Source organism: Apaloderma vittatum, unplaced genomic scaffold, assembly GCF_000703405.1.
Source record: "Apaloderma vittatum isolate BGI_N311 unplaced genomic scaffold, ASM70340v1 scaffold13244, whole genome shotgun sequence".
NCBI lineage: Eukaryota > Metazoa > Chordata > Aves > Trogoniformes > Trogonidae > Apaloderma > Apaloderma vittatum.
Genome location: NW_009713288.1, coordinates 17,668 through 37,296, shown reverse-complemented (window position 1 = coordinate 37,296; position 19,629 = coordinate 17,668). Strand labels below are relative to the sequence as shown.

General features: G+C 43.5%; 1 protein-coding gene across 1 annotated transcript in view; it reads right to left on the bottom strand.

The window, feature by feature from the left end:
* Nucleotides 1-571: 571 nt before the first annotated feature.
* USP4 (ubiquitin specific peptidase 4 (proto-oncogene)) overlaps nt 572-19,629 on the bottom strand; it is a gene marked incomplete at its 5' end in the record, with an annotated part of 36,708 nt that continues 17,650 nt past the window's right edge. Inside the window, 12 exons of the mRNA XM_009868311.1 lie at nt 572-911; nt 1,036-1,124; nt 1,870-1,973; nt 2,659-2,808; nt 3,647-3,762; nt 4,371-4,441; nt 4,520-4,735; nt 5,175-5,263; nt 5,812-6,003; nt 14,449-14,543; nt 15,283-15,366; nt 17,953-18,177. Of these exons, the coding sequence (XP_009866613.1) occupies nt 810-911; nt 1,036-1,124; nt 1,870-1,973; nt 2,659-2,808; nt 3,647-3,762; nt 4,371-4,441; nt 4,520-4,735; nt 5,175-5,263; nt 5,812-6,003; nt 14,449-14,543; nt 15,283-15,366; nt 17,953-18,177 (1,533 nt within the window). The remainder of the gene's footprint in view (nt 912-1,035; nt 1,125-1,869; nt 1,974-2,658; nt 2,809-3,646; nt 3,763-4,370; nt 4,442-4,519; nt 4,736-5,174; nt 5,264-5,811; nt 6,004-14,448; nt 14,544-15,282; nt 15,367-17,952; nt 18,178-19,629) is intronic.

The following is a 19,629-nucleotide window of genomic DNA, read 5'->3' as shown; positions in this document are numbered from 1 at the left end:
CCTGATAAATATTTCCCCTACAGCAAAAGGGGAGCCAGAACAGCTGTATCCAGCACCACATATGCCATGCCATAGGCAGGTATGATTCACTGCCAGTGAAGTTTCCTACCTCACAAGATTCAGTGTTCCAATGAAAAAAGCTGAGTCAAAACTGCCCAGAAGAGTCTCAAATGCATCAGAAAGGACCCAAGAAATGCACATGCATCAGCAAAAAGGACACAAGCAAGAGAAACATTTGCTGCTTGGCCAGGGGGCCACGGTACAACAGCAGAGATCACAACTGACAGGCCAGCTGCACAAAGACTGGAACAGAGCTTCCAGAAAGGATGCAGCAAGTCCCCCTGGCACAGGCAGGGTCCAGCAGCACCACCTCACAGCTGGCAGGAAGACCCCACGCCGATTCACAGAATCGTACCCACCGTACTCCTCCCCTGGCCCCTGCAAGGCTCAGCTGTCACCCGGCCTCCAGCTCAGGCTGTGCTCTCCCAACCCCAGCTACAACCCTCAGCCCAAGACCCACAGCCCCAGCCCAGCTCAGCCCCGACCCCTGCCTCTAGCCACACAGCTCAGCCAGATTTTAAAAAGAACTTTATTGAAGCTCCAATATATATTATTTTTGGCCTCTAAATACCCAAGTGTCAGCACCTACTCCTGGCTCTCCAGTGCTATTCTGCAACCCCCAGCACTGAATCTTTCAGTGCTAGATTTTCTGCTCAACTCCTACACAAGGAAGAAAAATTGTCAGATGCCTCAGGCATGGCTTTAGAAGAGTGACCACTAACGTGGCAGCTGAGTGCTGGAGGTGATGCTTAGTTGGTATCCATGCCGTCACACTCTTCCTGGGGAGGAGATGGGGCAGTATGTTCCTCATTGTTTCGGCGCTGATAAAAGAGCACATACGCAGCTTTTGTCTACCAAACAAAGAAGAAAAACCATGTGAAACAATCCATGCTGCTTGGCTGAGGAATATAATGCCCAAAACAAGGAACCACACTTTCAGCACAAACTCAGATTAGTCTCAGGCCAAATACTCACCACTATTTGGTCTTCTGAAGCCACGGATACACTGCTGTCATCGAAGTAGTACCACTTGTCATTCACTTTGTTCTTTGCGTAGGCAGTGTCTGTCAGAAGAAACTGCAGCTCAGTACTCCAGGGGAGAGGAGCAGGTAATGCTATGCCGGTCATGCTGCACTAGCGATGCTCAAGACTCAGAATGTGCATGGGAGGCCAGAAGCTAGCTTTGACATTAACTACCCCAAACCTAGGGCACCAACAGACGTATCTTCCAGAACACGCTAGCTAGTCCAGCTGGCCCAGAATCATGTTCCACACAGCAGACTTACCTCTGACAGCTGAGATATAGGGCAAAGAAACTTAGCAAAAAAAGCTACAGTGCTTTGTTCACCACCCCACCCAGAGCCAGAGCTTTCCCAGCCACATGGCTGAAGACTGCATTTTCACATGAGAGAGAACTTCTCTGTCAATGATGGATCTGACCTAGTGCTTGCAAGATTCCTCACTCAGGAAGGAAATTGGACTGAAGTCCTGCAAAGTCTCTTCTAACCAAGAATTCTGTGACTATAATCTCCAATCTCAAAACACATCCCCCCTTCAGCTAATGCTATCCTACAGTGACGTGCCCTACGCATTAAGCACACACACTGCCGCAGAGCTCATCATCCTCTTATAGTCACACATAACAAGTTTTTTGGTTTTTTTTAATCCTCACGGCCTGACATTTCCCTGCTACGTGAGCTCTTGTCAATGCCAAGATGGAGACATTCCATTGCAAGCTAGTGCCAGCTGTGCAACCAAAAGGTTGCCTGTATTTCCTTACACACAAAGGACACAGACGCAGTTACTCACAGTGGCCTACTCCCATGGCTCCATAGTGATTGGAAACTGCAATGAGGTCATACACGTATGAGCCTGCTCTTGGGTCACAGACGAACTCGGACATGTTTAAACCCCTGGAAGGAAATCCAAAAGTATCAGCACACCAGCAGCCAGGACTTTCTAGAAAACGATGCACGACACCAGTGAAGCTCTGCAGGAGGGCAACACTGGTGAAGAAGTGGTGCACTCTGCTGCTCATCGGCCAGATGTTACCAGTGAAACAGCCAGACGCATTACACCTCCCACACAGCACAGGTCCCGCTGAACACATCAAGGGCTATCAAAAGATTTAGAGGGAAGTGCTAAATAAAAGATAGTTCAGTGTCCCTCTGTAGCCATGAAAAGTGAAACGGAAGAAGAAAGGAATTCACTTCATTCTGCAGCAGGATGCTGTCAAGAAGAATAAGGCAGGCTTTCATCTCGTATTTCTGCAATCCTCAGGACTACAAGTGCAGCTCTGCCCAACAAATGTGCTAAATTCTCTCTAGGAGTTCTCTTAGTTCAGCAGAATCCTATGGTTTTAACCTAATTTCAGAAGAAACAGTACCTGCTAGTAATTAGTGTTGAGACATGTAGAATTAATAAAGGTTAACAAATGAAAAAAACCAACCCATGTCTGTTGTCTTGCAGCTCAAACCCAGAAGACAGAGCTGTTCCGGACAGAGCTTCAATAACAAGCCCACCCAAGAATAACGTCGGAAATAGATTTCTCCTGACCAGCCTCCTAAAGCTGTTCCAAGCTTGAGGGAAGAATCCTACCTGATAGGGAATTCCACAACAGTGTCAAGTTTATCCCTCCAGTATCTGCTGTATGAGAAGCGTTTTAAATGCACTACCAAAATCCTGGGCAAAGACCACAAGTCAAACTTCTTTGTGGCCTGTTGATGTTTCTTACAGTTAGGGCAGTACCTGAGGAAGGAGAAACAAAGAAGGAAACCAATGACCACATTAAAAAGAAAAGCTTCTGGCCTTCCACTGAAAGACGCCTCAATAGCACTGCACAGTCCCTGCCTTAAAGAAAGCATTTTGGCTGTGGAATACGCAGGTGAACATGCTTCCTCAGAGGTTTCCAAACAAACTTGCTCTCCCTTTATAGGCAAAATGTCTATGGTAAGTGTGTTATCTGAATATTATGCAAAAATTAATGTTTCTTTTGTAAATTAAAACAAAAGAAAAATGTTTAAAGGTCCGATTACTTTATTACCTCCTGATGCAGCTTAAACAGGTAGCAGTTGCAAACACATCTGTAGCATGTAATAAACAATCACTGCAAGTTATTTTCTCACACAGCTAGCAACCAACCTCTCAAGACCTTCTGCACACACAGCAATCACATTTTGGTCCCTTGAAATCTACTGTACCTAGCCTCTCTGGATTAGGGATTTTGGGTACAGGACTGAATCCTAAGATAGCTACACGTTTTCGCGCTTTATTACCAAAACTGCTTCCTCTGGCACTGTCTGGAAGACAGATATATGCCCCAAAATATAAACACAGCCTGATCTTTGGAAGATACGTGCCCAGTGTCACTTTTTTTTTTTTAACTAAATGCAAGGAACAAATATTTTTTATTAACTCATGTCTACAGCCTATCGAGTCAATGGCTTAGAGAAGAACTGACAGACTTCTCACAGACGAAGACAAAAGGACAGACCCAGGAAATTATCAGAATCCCATGACAAATAAAGCAAACTTGGGTAGTCACGATATTTTATGACAGACACGGCAGGCAGAGAGAGGCTCTTACCACGGGTCATGTTCACCAAGCGTTTCCATAGTAGTGAAGAGCTCTATGCAGTCTCTGAGGGCTACGACAGCCTTCTTCTTCTGTGGTTGTGCCATACTTCCATGTTTTTCAAACGCCTAGTGAAAGAGATGCACGCTTTAGTCAATTCCACATAGTGTTTAATTCCTGACATCACAAAAAGGAACATATGCTCACCCTCACCACGCTGCCCGTTTCTGCCCCTCTTCTCACCCAACCCACACAACCATCTCAAGCATCCAGCCATTCCTCTCCTGTGTTATGAACAATCCATATGAGAAAATATAGTATGTCCTCACTTCAAAGTTGGTAGGGGTTGGTTTTTTTTGCACGGAGACTAACAACAGGTTATTCTGTTACAAAACACAATGCAGCAGAACTCTCGGAGAAAGAATACTGAGCTTCCTACGAGGCTCTATGAATTTGGTTTCAGGTTTCTTTCGAATTTTGGGAATTTGTTTGTTGAGTGGACTATGAACTGGACTCCTTAGCTTTGAAACTGAAATATATACTTTGCAGAACACACTGGAAACATCAGCAATTATCTATCTATAGACCTTATCACTAAAAGATTAAGTAAACATCTCATGCCAGTGACTCTGATTTTCATGAAGGGAGCTATATCTACAAGATTACAGTAAATGGCACAATATAAGTACCATGCAAGTTTATGTACAGATTATTTATGCAAAGAGCATACTACAACCTGTGCCTCCTGTTCATCATAAAGCAGCCTCCGAGTATCAGAATCCCAATCAATAGCAAGTGCAGAAAAAGCTACAAGAAAAAAATAAACATTTATTGCCAAGGTATAAGGAGAAGGAAATAAAAAAAAGACAGCAAGACAGTAATTACCATTCAGTTTTAAGAGTTTTCCTTCTACAATGGAGTTTATCTCAGAGGTCCCAGAGGAATTCACAAGACTAAAAGTGAAATGCGGCTTTTTGCAAGGCTGCGGGTCTCTTGCTGACTCAATCTGCATACAACCCTCAGAGTGGCAGGGATCAACTTCTGCCACTTTTTCCTTGCCTTCCTGTCCACCATCCTGATGCTCCATCTCTTCAATGTCACCTGGTAAAATTTAAAACAAGCACAATATTAAAGAGCTTCAGCGCAGGTTTAAGCTGACATCTCACATGGACATGGACATCTCACTGTTAAGACACATGCTCATTACTCAGAAAGTAATAAAGACACAAAAAAACCCACCCCCAAAACCCTCTGTGCTTGCTAACCACTACATCTGAAGCTGAGTGTCTGAGCTGAGTGAATCTCAGGATGAATGCACACCACACCTTGTTCTCCTTCTGCTGCTCAGGCACATCTGATCTCTCTCAGAAGCAAAACGGTCTACAAGAATGCTCACTGTACCATGCAGGAGTCCTACACAACAGTGTGGTTTAATCACTGTGAAAAAATGATCTGCTATAGCTTAAGCCAAACAATCCACATGCTAATAGAAAGCTCTGAAGTGCTGACAAGCTTCCCGACAATTCTGAAAGGACTTTACCTTCAACCACACCATTGGAGCGACTGCAAGTTCCTTTGTCTGGGCAGGGTGAAGAGTACTCTTCCGCCAAAGGGAGTTTCACATAGCGGCTAAAGAGAGGGAATACGCTTATCACACAATCATAGTGAAGCTGTGCAAGAGCAGGATCCCTCTCCATCATCAATCCTTGCTGCCCAAACCCCCTCAGCAAACCACAACTCATCCCATCCAGCATCATTTACGGGGCAAGAGCTCTCCAAATGAGTTAAGCAACAATTCAGTAAGTCTCTGTTCTCACCGCCCCTTTCAAGTTTACTGGCAGTAGACGGAAAAGGCAAAAATAAATTATAGTGGCTCCATCTAAGCCATGGCGAGTTCTGCTCCTGACCCATTTTCCAACAACCAAGCAGCCCGCTTCCCTCGTAACTGCCACCAGCATTATCTTACAGCCTGCTTGTACAGAGCCCAAAAAACCAGGAGCCTGAAAAGTCCATGGGGCCTCCAGACACCAATGCAATGCAAATCCTGGTTTGCACACTACACACAGAACAAGGAATATTCTTCCCATTAACAAGGATGCAGTAATCCTACTACAGCATAACTGAGTAATTGACCACTAGAACTTTGTATAAGATTCAAAGGTACAGACATGACCTACCTGATCTGCTCCAAAATCACACTGTACAAGTGATCCACAGTGAGCTTGTGTTTCGGCACAGATATTAACAGAGGCTGACCAAAGAGCACGGTCCCTGAAGTATTGCTGGATTGTCTCATCGTCTTTTCCCGAAAGTAAACAGAGAGAGTAATGTACTCCGAGCCATCCTCACTTGGCTTGCAAACTTCATACCTGTTCAAAAGACAGGTATTTCCACGGGTTATTTCCACCGGCAAGCAGCACAGCAGGTAGAATCAATATGACCTCAGTCTAACAAGTCTCTCCACCAGGTCCTCCCAAGAAGGACAGAAAGGGTTGTACTCTGTCTTCATGCTAGAGAGCAATTTCCCCGAACACTTCCCATGGCTAACTATGGCCCAGGACTCCCACCAACTCGACTGCCACCTGTCTTTGTTCCTAATTCACATCCTTATTGCACTCGCCTCTCAAGACGTTACTCTGACAACTACATGTTGCTTCCATCAGATCGCAGTGTCAGTGAAAAATACTAAACGTACTTTGAAATCCCTCAGACAGCATTTGTTCCCTCTAGACAAAGAAACCTTCTTGATACTTTCGGTCTTGCATTCTCCCAGCCTCTCATACAGTTAATAGGCTGGGCTCACACCACTGAGCAGCCAGTGTTTCAGAAAATCGAGTTTGGAAACATTTGCTTCACGGAAAAATCCAAGGACAGCAAACTCACAAGAAAAACATTCTGGAAGAAACAAACAGCTCTGGAGAACAGTGAGGAGATCAAGACACAGCTTGTGCTTCTCAGATATTTGCAGATGTCAGAGTCAAGAGAAAACACATGGTCCGCGTTGTTAGTTTCCAGAGTATTTATTACAAAAGATTTTCATTTTCATGAATGCTAAGTCACAGTGCTCTTCAATGTGGCAAGTCCCTTGTCCCAGATTTATCTTAAAACTGAAAGAAAGACTCCACGAAAGATGTCACTAAGCATAACAACCGAGACCACAATCACTTATCTGAATGTACTAACTCTTAACAGCTCTCTGATAAGCCACTTCTCCCAAGAGCCAAGAAGCATTTTTTAACTCCTGTGTTCAAAATACCCATACAGAGCAGGGAGAAGAGCAAATTTCAGAGCTGTAGTTCTGCTCCATCCTACTTAAACAAAAACAGATCACAGCTTGGGGCTTACTATGAGTCAGCACACTGTATCAGGAAAAATATCCTTCCAGAGCATCCCAGCCCACCAGAAGTATCAGAGGTCAGAATTAGCATAAGACAGTCCAACGCGAAGAGCTGTTGAGGTTTTCTACGCTATCATGCAATTCAGCTGGACACCAGCAGCGCTGGATACAGTTCACATCTAAAGCTTCCTGAGAAACAGCACCACAAAGAAGCAAATTATTTCACTTTGCAATGTTTGTAACAAAAGATCACATCCAGTCCCAGAATACCATCTACGACTCACTCCAGGTTCTGAGACCCTTGAGCTGGACCCCTGAAAAACAGATCAGTATAACATGCACACACTCAACACCCTTGTGACAGCCTCTCACACCACCTACGCTGCATCCTGCAAGCAGCAACTACTGCAGCCCAATTTACACTCCATCCTCATGCACCTGAATGAAGCCCTGCCCATGCGACGGAACAGACTGGACAGAAAAAGCGAAGTATTACCCCAGCACAGGCGTCATCCATCACAAATCAGCAGCATGCTGTTCCCCTAAAGCACTCTGCAAAAGAGCATCTCGCATACTTCTCACCGAAACATAACAAATGCAGTTATTCAGGTGCTCCTCTACTTACTCCAGTTCAGAACAGCTTTTACATACTAGTATTAAAGACAGATATATCAGAATCAGGATCTGTTGTTCTCCAAATCTCTTGAGCAACAGCCATCTCTTCTCAAAAAAATAAAAAAAGGTATTTTATCTTAGATTTATTATCTGTAGTTTATGGGTTTAACAAAGGCTACACAGCTGATACTGGGATTACTGGACAATACACTACTTCTCTATCTTACAACTTAATTGAAATAATAGAACATAAAGATGGTGCGACACCAGACAACACGATGCGGTTTTAGAAGTCAAAATCATTAGCTCAGATGGTATCACACTGCTGGAAATTGGCTGGTTGCCTTTAGAAGTCATGACAACTCTGAAAAGTGTCTGAAAACCGCTAAGCGATAGGGGAGGACTTGAACAGTCTTCCTCAGCATTATAAAGGCTTCAGGTGTGTGGTGGCAATTCAGAAAGGAGGCAGTGAGCAATGAAGTAGGTAACTTCTGTTCTCTTGTAAATTCAAGTTAAGGAAGTGCATAGAAGCATGAAAAGCTACAGAAAGACACGGCAGAGCTACATGAAAGGGCACTGAAAGTAAAAAATACACTGAGCTCAACACCAGGCTAATGTATGTGGTATGTTATTGAAACATTCCCTCCCAAGTGCTGGCATCCATGACAGTGGTTTCCAGCTGGAATTAATATGTGGATCACAAGTCGGGCTATAGCAACAACCAAGAAGTGTATTTTGTTAGACAACAGAGAAGGGTAGAAAAAACTGCCACCGTAGAAGCTGTCACACAGGTCTGTCTGAACAGGATTACTACTGCACACCAGCCCAGAGCTGCTGCTGTGAAATTAGAATAGCTTCAAAAGCTAATAACAAGAATTTAAAAAGGTCTGGAAAAAAAAATGGGTGAAAATGCTGTACACATTCTGATCTCTTCTAGGAAGGGGAAATACTCCCAAGCTGTTTACTTTCTTTCATAATACCAGAACACACACAAACAAGTAAACTAGGAGACAAGAAACTGCAAATGCAACTTTTTCAGTCAACAGGTAGTTTGCCCTGTAGAATCTGGTCACAGGATTTTGCCAGTCTTACAGAGGAGCAAGATAAAGAAGGATGAGGGAATTCAACCAGCAACATTTTTTAAAAACTTAAAAAAAAAAAAGCTCATTTTGAAAAGGACACAAACCCTCATTTCATACAAGGAAAAAACAATTTCAGCAAGTGAGAACAAACTTTCTAGATCATTCTGCTACAAAATCTTGCCCATCTCAAACACTTCATATAAAAGTACTGGACTAGGCAGTTTGCTGGCCTAATTAACTCAGTTCAGTAATTGTTGCAGCCTCAGTCACATTAATAAATCTAACATTTCTGCAGCCAGTCGTGGTTTTTCAAGACCGTGAACTCACCTAAGCATAATACACAGCATGTTGTAAGAGAAGGCAGAAAGCATGGTACATATGGCAAACTGAATATCTTACTCAAGTACGCACACTTTTATAGGTTAAAGGTGACCTGCAAATCAATTTGTGAAACTTTTATCAACGTGAACAACTCGTATGGTATCATACGTCCCATTAGCCAGGCTAAGAGAACAGGGCTATCTAGCTTCTCCATCAAAAACGTTTTTCTTCTTAGGCCTGAAGAGCTAAGAAGAAATACGAAGAGCGATGCCCTTGAAACAGGTCGTGGAGTTCGTTTTCAAGTGGTACTTACCTGACCCCTTGTAGGCCGGCTCCAAGCTCCAGCAGGATCCCTGGGTGATGTGACATCACCAGCATGGTGCATGCGGGGGGTTACATTGGAGCGGGAGCCGGAGGGTCCTAGCGGGGCTGGACTTCATACAACCTAAGGAAAAGAAATAGCAAGCATTTCGGTGACGTGCCGAACGCTGCTCTCGGCTTAGCCTGGAGAATGAGAGCCTTCAGCACAACCACTGAACTAACGTTGTCACATTGATTTGCAGACCACCTTTACCTCGGTGACTTTCCTGAGCATTTGCCACAGGTGTCCCTGTCCTTTCACGGGAACAACATGCCTTGAAAGAAACATTTCCAACGCTGCAAGAAGCGGGCTAGTCCCACCGTTCTTTGGCTGCCCTGCTCCTACACATCGTGCCAGTGACCGCGCTTCAAGTCCTACATCAAACCCTTCTATTTCTGCAAGTATCACACCACTTCTCTGATATTAAGTATTAACACACCTTGCACCAGGACTACACTACATTTCCAAGCCTGTCATGATGAGAAAGAGACAGAGCACAAAGCCTTGCGTAAGAACGGGCTTGGAGAATTCTAGCCACACATTCTCCCCTTTCAAGTGATCTGGAAAAGAAAATGTATAGCTCTGTCCTTTTGTGTAAAAGGATACGGTTCATTTTGTGATGCATCTAAGAGTTACTTGAAGTCACTTAAATGTCAAGAAGCCCAGTAACATCCGTGTTTCTTCTTCTTCCAGTTTTACTATCAGAGACCACAACAGGTAAGGTAACACACCCTAAGAATCAATGAGCCAGAAACCAAGCAGCTGAAAGGGAAAAATATTTAGGTATCTTAGCCATCCAGGGCAATTTTTTTTTTTTCTTTTCCCAAACTTCTGTCCAGCTTAAATTCCAAATAGAATTCAATTCTCACCTCTTTCCTCCCTAAGATTCAGCATCTCCCACTTTAGTGGGACATAAAAATTCACAATGCATGTCTCAAGATGTCCAAGACACCCTGGAAAAATTACAGAAAGCTGAACATATCTTCCCTCATATCCCTACAGTGAAAAAAGGAAAAAAAAAATAGCTTTAACTACTGAAATCCCCTAGAACGTGCAAGCTCAATATTCTATACATCCCATGTATTGCACATTTCACAAGTACTCATCAACAGCACAGTCTGGACTACAACACCTGAGCCTGCAGACCATGTCTTCTGTCAGGCAAATTTAAGGAAAACAATAAACTAATGTAGCAAGAATGTGCTCCTACTGCAACGTGTTGTGTGAGTTCCTGCTCAGTCGCATTTACAACAAAAACATTTCATGGCAATTGATATTCTGCTCAGTAACCAACTAATACAGAGAATTAAACTGAAAACTGACTTAACAGACACTGGTGTTAAAAGCAAGGCAACAGTACCGAAGTACTGACTTATTTTGGTTTCTTTTGTCATGAGAAGCAAGTCCTTTCCTGTCACTTCACCACAGACTTGACCTTAATTTAAAACCAAAAGAACAAAACGCTTTTTAGTGGACACTCAAGTCTTCTTCATTGACTTGGGGAAACAAGATGTTTCTCAACTACATATTATTTCAATTGCATTTCAAGTGGAAGCAAATTTGTTCTTTAAACATGGAAGATTCTGAAAGACTTAACATTTTTTAAAAAATATTTTTTATTCCTTCATTTTAATAAACAGTGAGACACTTGCCTGTAATCTAAGAAGGTAAGAAAGCTGTTGGGAAAACATAAGGAAAACCTTTTTCACTGTGAGGGTGACAGAGCCCTGCACAGGGAGGTTGTGGAGTCTCTGGAGACATTCAAAGCCCGCCTGAACACGTTCCTGTGCAACCTGCTCTGGGTGATGCTGCTCTGGCAGGGCGGTTGGACTAGGTGATCTCTTCCAACCTCGAACATTCTGTGATATCAGAAACTCCCGAAGTTACCGGCAGCAGCAGCAGCAATGTGAGCATTCGACCACCAGGCTGCGACACTGCCCAGCCACCCAGCAGCCAGCCTCCTCCGGCAGCCCTGACCCCACACCTTACTGCGGGTTAGCTTCTGCCAGAAACGTACAGCCAGTTTCTCTTTCATCTGCCCCACTCTTGACCCGCTTCCACGCACACAGCAGGGCAGCCGATGGCAGAGTAACACGGCACGCCACACCAGACAAGGGCTGTTCTAGCACCGCCCTGCATCCTGACTCGGGTTTCTAGCTCCACAGTGACACCACCCAGCTAAGGTGCAGGAAGGAATGCAGTGTTACCCAACTGAGGATAAGCATACGCTATGTTTTCATGCCAAAAACCACCACGGAAATGTTAGGAACACTAAGCCAGTCAGGCTAGAAGGAACGAGTTAACCAGAGAACAGGAACACAGTGGGCAGCTCCTGCTCTGGTTTTGGAGGAGGGACGCACAAAGAACATGCGCACTGCAGTGCTCATGTCCAGTCCAAGGTTTAGCAGGGATGGGTGCAAACCGGGGCAGCATTTGCTTCTCATCTAACAGAGCAAGCAAGTGACCCAAGAGAAGTCCCAGCACTGAAGGAAAATGTACAAGGGCCAGCGTGACAGCTGAAAGTGCCAGGGTGAGGTTCGGTGCAGGAGTCCTCTCCAGCAGGTACAAAAGCATCCTTTCTGCCACAAGCCAAAGGCAGAGATGCAGCTCCATGGCTACAAGTACATTCCCCAAAGAAGAGAGGTTCTGAAGCCAGCAGAACAAAAATATTCACATTACTTTGGAAGTTATGCACTTTTTAAGCAGTGATGTATCCAGTCCAAAGAGACAATATTGCCCCTCCAAAAGCAACTCAGATAATCTTAGAAAGCCTGAAACAACACTCAGACAAGACAGTTTCAACTTACTGAAGAGTATTAACTCACAGAGTTCTCAAGAATTCCTCAGGCCATGGGCTAAATATGAAGAAAAATTAAAAATATTTAATGCAAGAAAAAACTAAATATCATAATTTCTTAGAAAGATACTAGAAAAACATAGAGTAACAAAGAAAAAAAAATCTTCAGCATAGCCTTAACATTCTCAGTTTGCAAGAGCCCAATGAACCAAAAACCTAACACAGCTAGTCTTAAATCCAATCAAGTCCTTCCAGTGACAATTTTCACAGCTTCTGTCAGTACCAGTACCCTCTCACAGCCTGATCACCTCAGGCTCTACAAGAAACAAGGAAAGGGCAAAAATTCCTGAAGAATCACTCAAATCTGCAGAAATTCCAGGTTGAAGACCCACTCTTATCATTCCCCTTTTGTACTGATCTTAACACAAAACTGATGTACTGCCAATCTCTCCTTTCACACCTGCTCCAGCAGACACAAGACCTTAACAAATGGAAACAGCGTGGAATTCAAGAACCTTCAGCTACTACTACAATCTCTTGAATGATTTAATTAAATCTTAGAACACCTAAGAGCAGGCTTTTTATAACAGACAAGGCAAGCAGATTGCGCATAATAAAAATAATTGCGCACTTGCCTTTAAATAAAAAGTTTTACTCTTTATGAACAAGTGTTTCTGTTAAATTTTTGAGACAAGACTCCCTTTCAATAAGAGAGTTGGTTTTTTTGCTGTAGGTTACAGTATTACTTTACATATCTTTTTCCTGGCAGCATCACCCATTAACGGGAGTTCCTATGAGCAGCTTTCTCCTAATTCTTACTCTGGTGCCTGGCTGCTTGCTCTTGCCCCACAGCACTGAAAACATCTTAGAAGGCTTATATGGAAAAACAGGATTAGCTAAACTTCCTCCTGCTACCTCTCCTCTTCCTTGAAGGGTTATTTTTAACCCCAGTCAGTTCACTCACTGTGACTATGACTCACAGCATCACCTCATTTACAGCTGCACCTGCACATAAAAGGAACTGGTGACTGCAAAGGAAAATACTCAGCTAATGCTTCCCCCCAGCCCAGAGCAGAGCAAACTGGAACAGTTGTTTTCTGGGGAGGGATATGCAACGTTATGCCTGCAGGAAAGGGGAGTTTTCTTCTAATCACCACTGTAGTATCACGCTTCTTGTCTTTCCAATGTTTTAGTCGCTCTGGAGACAGGCTTACTTGCAATCTAACACTTTACAACATCCTCACAAAACAGATTTCACAGATGCCAAACATACTTTCCTGGCATCCCAACCGGCCACACTTTCAGCTGCAATAGAATATAATTGACAGGAACCTTCAGAAAAACGCAGCCACTCCACCTCAGCAGTGAGGGCAGGACAGACGGCAGGACAGGTGAGCGCCAAGCAGCACGGCGCAGCACCCCACTCAGTGAAAAGCACCCGCTGCGCCAGAGTACATTAGTGCAGGACTTCACACTGGCACAACAATTTTATGGAAGCAACCTCCTTGCACTGGAACATCGTCACACGAGGAAGACTCGACTTGTGATGAAGGGCGGGATTTGACCTCACAAGCACCAGGCTCGACTGTGAGCCTCCAAGTCCATTTTGCACTTCACACGTGATAGTTCTTTTCCAGCTGCAACAGACAAACACTGCTTTCGGTCTCCTCACTAGATTTTGCAGACAACTGCAGATACCTCATCCACTGCAAGTACGAAAAACATCAAGCACAACCAAATCCTGAGCTTCGCTCAAGCCCCTCACAACCACAGCGAAGACATAAATAGTGTGAGCACCAAGAGTCTATCAAGAACCTCCAGCCGCGGTTAGCTGGGTGCTGTAACAACTACATTGGGTGTCAGGAGAAGCAGAGCACAACAGCTTAGACTTCATGCTGTCCTAGTAACAGCTCCAAGGCTTTTGGCTGGTTTAGAACACAAGAACAGTAAGCTCGAGCTTAACTAAAACTGCCAGTGAAAGTGTAACTGGTAATCCGTAGACAGATTATCATCTCTGAAATAGGCGTGCAGAAAATTCCAAACTGCAGAACAGAGACCAAACAAAATTCATTATTACAAAAAGCCGCAATTTCTTTTGTGTTAGGGAAACACCTACTAAATACTGCAAATGCCAATCTGCTGCTAGGAGAAGTACTGCATTACTGCTAAGACATGCAAAAGATCTATAGGAAGGCTTAGCTTTTGAGATGGGAAAATAAAAAAATAACTTTTTATATCCTGAAACCAAAGCAAATGTTCTGTAGCATTCTTCACACCATGGCATCTTCCCACTTTACTCACACAAAGATGTCGTCCTTTGGCATGATATGATTTAAACCTTCATCCATTTGGAAAATTTTGTGGAATCGATGATTATATACGTCTGTCACCACCATCTAGAATAGCAAGTGATATTTGCAAAGAAATTATAACAGAGGCTTACATAAATTTAGGGAAACTAACTTTAAATTCAAGTAATAATTTACTTCTACTCTTTATTACAATCTTCAGCACATCAACATCAATGCGGTTTTCTATCACAACATCCATTAGCTATCAGCTGTATTTAAGATGGATCAGAAAAATAAAATAAATAAAAGACTGATTTTACAGAGGTACTAAGGAGATGCAATTCCAACAGCTGCAAGTCAGCCTGGTGGAAACACCACCACAGATCCCAACATCAAAGTGGCAACAGGTGAAGATTTCAGGCACAGATCACTTGTGTCTACAATTAACTGAAATAAATCGAAACTCTATACTGGCATCCTGAAAATATCCCACCAAGTACAAAACCATTCCCTCTGGAAAAGCTCACTCGATCCCTTTGTAATTAAAAGGATGTCCAAGAAGAGGTGGACCCAAAAAAAAGACACTGAACATCCCTCAGTAGTAAGAGGGTGTTGGGGGTGGGGGCTAGCTTTCTGCCTCTTCTCTTAATCTTCTCTACTGTAACAGAAGCATCGGAGTAGATAATTTCATACACCTTTTTCTTTTACAAAGAACAGCATTCAAACTTGTTAGGGTTTTGTCATTATTCTATTAAGTTCAGCTTAACATTCATCTAAAAGCTAAAGCACCAAAACACTTCAAGAAGAACAAACATCAAAATTACTGTGCTGCATTTATCCTTACATTTTCTGCAGAAACACCAGAGAGTCTGGACAGTGATTCACACAGATCTGAGATGGCCCCCATCATCGGCACCACAACCCGGTACTAGAAACAAAGATAACATCACGCTTACACCAGGCAAAAATAAACCCACACAAGGCAGAGCACAAGAAAATGAAAACAAAACGTGAATTTATACGAGCTCTGCTGAAGTTAAAGTCACAGTCACACACTTTAAACGTCTTCTGGATCTCAGCTCCCATTTACAGAGCACGGAGTTGGAGGGAAAGATCCTTAAGCAGCTGGTCTCCTGCCTTGGTCAGGCTCAGCAGTAGTAAAACACACACACCCTCAAACAAACAAACCCTCCTGAGCAGATCACATCACTTCAACCTTCATTTGACGGGCAGTGTCAGCGGTACAGGCTGTAGTTTTCTTATTCAAGAGTTCTGCTCTGAACACACCCTCATACTGAACCAAATGCCCAGAGCTCTCTCTGAAAAGGACGCACCATGTACCACACTGCACCAGGGCCAGGAGCTACTTTCCTTGTAGCAGCCTGTACAGTGTCACATTTTGAATTTGGGGCTAAAGTAGCATCAATACCACAGCGATGTTTTAGCTGTTGCTGAGCCGTACTTCTGCAGTGTCAAGGCGTTCTCTTTGTCCCTGCTCTGCCCTCTCAGCAGGTAGGCTGGGGGTGGGCAAGAACTTGAGAGCAGACACAACCAGGACGGCTGTCCTGAACTGCCCAAAGGGTTATTGCATACTCTGCAGCGTGATACTTGGCAATAGACGTTGTAGTAGAGAAAGAGCAGTGGGTTTGGCTTCATAGGTTATTGCTCACAGACTGGTTGGGGACTGGTCTGCTCAGGGAGGTGGAAAGTGATTTCCTTTGCATCATTTGTCATTGTCCCCACCTCCCCACTATTCCTTCACTTGTTGAAGCATCTTTATCTCAACTCATGGGTTTTCTTGCTTTTGTTCTTTCTCTTCTCTCCCTATTTCCACTGGTGAGAGGGTGCGGGGGAGTGAGCAAGAGGCTGTGTGGGTGCTTGGCTGATGGCCTGGGTCAATGCCCCACTTACATTAAGCTACAAAAAGGGACACAGACAAGAAATCTTTCACTCTCTAAAGCAGAAATATCTTTTAAGTCATTGTGAATGCTCCATCTCAGATGTTAAACATCTGGTAATCCACTGATGTCACTTTCAGTGCTCTGAACACTTCTGTGGAGACAGATCTGTGAGTCTGGAACGTGGCTAAGTGAGGTTCTGCAAGCAGGAACGTGCATGGGTGCAAGGAGACAGAACACAAGCATCTAAAGTTTGGTTTAACCTAGCATCCTCCCTCCATCAAGAAGCCAATACCACGTTTTAAAGGATTCAAAGGCACTGTGGCATAGATAAGCACACACTCAAGAGAGAATTATCTGCCCACCTGCCTTGCATGTTCCTAAACTCCTGAGCGAACTTACTTATCAGTATTCACCACAACCCTCTCAGTTACATTATCTGCCTGCATATTCCACTGTGGACATCACAGGCTTTCAGTTCACATTCTCTTGGCACAACCCACATGGCAGAGACACAAATCCTCCCTGCATCACACACCGGAGGGCAGTAGTGCTGCACACCTTTGGCTTCACAACCGGGAGAGCACAAACTGCAAAGAATTGCTCACTAGGAGACTGAGGGGAGACGCACAATATACACATGGCCAACTAATTTAAAAGAGCTCCAGGTAGGAGTTCTGTTAATCTTGATTTTTCAAAGTACAAGTATTTATCCTTTCAGTCCTTATGCTACTGGTAATCTTGGTTTTTTAGTCAATGAATCCCTTCTCTGCTCTTGCCCTTTATAAAGTTTTGATGACAAGACCAAGTGCAGCTGTCCTTGATTTCACAGTTGTACAAAAAATAGGATGAAAATTTACTGACAGCTCAGCTTAAGTCTCCACTGTACCTGCCACCTCCTCCAACTAACAGTGCACACATAAACCAAAAGTTTTACTGCAGTTACAACCCACAGTACATGCAAATATTGCCAATCAGTGTATTCCAAACGGCTCTGCTCTTTCCTTTGGTAAATGCCCATTTGCCACCAGGGCATCTGGTCCCTCTGCCCAGGCCTCACAATCTTGTGTTTTTACATGGATGGCAGGCACAAGGTTACTTTACGTATGTGTGTGCCCACCCACAGCTCTATGGAGGGGGTGGAAATAATTAACTAAAAAAAAAAATAAAAAAATCAGTCTACCATAGAATCAAACAGGCTTTAAAAACAATCAAGTAATTATTATTTTTTTTTCCCTAAGAGGGATTGTTGTTCATTTCTATGAAATTCAGAGACCTTACCCATTCAGATAAGCTCTATCTTTCTATTTTCCAAGGTAACACAAGGTAATCATGCCCATGTAAACACATTACTCCTTTCAGGGAGCAACAGATCACATGCATGTAATCTCTTCACAGGAACAGGTAAGTCACTTCCCGCTGGCCCATGACACTAATCTCACCAACTGTGATTTTACAAGACCACTTGGTTTCACGTATTCCACTTCCAGCTTCTATATTAAAAAATAAATCCACCTCAAAGATGGACATCAACGTCCTTTAGATTATACGAAGTCAACTTCAAAACCTAAAGAAAGACTCAGATGAGAAAGAAATTTATCTTCAACATGCCTCACCTGCACAGGTCTGCGCTGTGGGTCTGCATACACCAGCGTAACTTCCATGAGTCGATCTCTCCTCAAGGGCAGTGGAAGGGTTAAATAACAGAAGGGATCAAATGTCACAGAAACTTTGGAGCATTTGGGACAAACAAGGGTAGATTTGAAAAGACCGTGAAAAATATCCACAATGATAGAATCATTCCTCAGCCTATGATTCTCCCAGGCCTCCTTTGCCACCTCCTATAAAAAGAAAAGAAAAATAATGAGAAAAAAAAAAAGTTATTTCCCACAAACACTTCCATCGCATGGCAAGCACAGGGATCAGAGAAAATTCTGAAAATCAATACTAATGGGTAAATTTCATAGGAAGGGGAGAGTCTACCAGTGTGTCCAGCATAACACATTGGGAAGCTAATCCATGAAGCTAAGGCTTGTGTCAAGTCAAGTATAACCCATCTATTCTAGCCGAGTCACGTGGTCAGGTATTCCTTTGTGCACACAATGCCAGAAGCATGAACGGAGCCGAGGGGACAGTGACAGGGCTACGCGCTGCTCTTCAGGACAGAAAGCTGCTGCCAAGATCGGCTCCTCTCTCCTCCATGAGGAATGGACTGCTGCCCTCTGCTTTGGAAAGACAACTGCAGTTACAGCTTCCCAGAAAAAAGCAGAGTTTTTTCTTCTTGGAAAATGATGGTCCATGTATAACAGGAGACAAATCACAGTCCCTTGAGGGCTTTCACAACACAACTGATGAACTCCTTACCTAAGGGCACCTGATAGCTGGCATTTGTCTAGTCAATGCAATCAGAGGTTCCTCCTAGCATGAGACTTGCAGTTTATAAGTGCCATAAATGTACACACACTACAATGCTACTGCCCGTGACCAGGATGCCGAGATGGGAACAGAGTAATAAGCTCAAACAACTGCAGTGATACGGATGCAAGGCAGAAACACATGTGCATCACCTGCATCAAGGGGAGAGAAGTACCTAAACAAAATGAAGACATGCTGGGCATCCTTTCCATCCCACAATCACAAGCTCTTCTTGGAGAGAAAAGAAGATTAAAGATACTACTTCTTGTGGTGTTGCTACATGCATTGTATTATGCAAGAAAATGCAGAAGACATGAAATTATTAGTCGTTAAGAGGGAAAAATGGCTGTCATGTACACTTCCTAAAAGTAATTATTGCATCCGGCTTTTACAGGCTCCTAAAGCATTTTTCCACCTAATGTATTTACTTTGGGCTCTGCATTTGTCAGTATGTTGAAGCTGTTTGTACTGCGACATGAGGCAAAAGCCTGATCAGGAGAGTGTGTGTTCACTTAGGAAAAGGCATTTTACTATTATGAGTCTCATTTTAGTGAGAGCACAGCGTTTGCCAACTTCAGAATACCAAAGAAGTGTCTGCAAGGGGCCCATGTATCAGTGTTGACTGGGAAAAGGAGGATAGAAAAAAGGCAGGAAGGAAAACTGAAGAGAATAGACTTCTGGCCTCTGCCAAGAAAATAGCACAAGAGCATTACTCTATTCAGTTGAAGTGGATAACTATAGTTCAAGCATGTTTAAATTCAAATTTAAATTAAACAATGGAGAGTTGGTTTAGAATCAGCATATCCATTTTTAGGGCACCAGAGGAGAAAAATCAAGCTAGGCCTCTTAAGGAGATGAAGGAAGTTCACCAACACTAG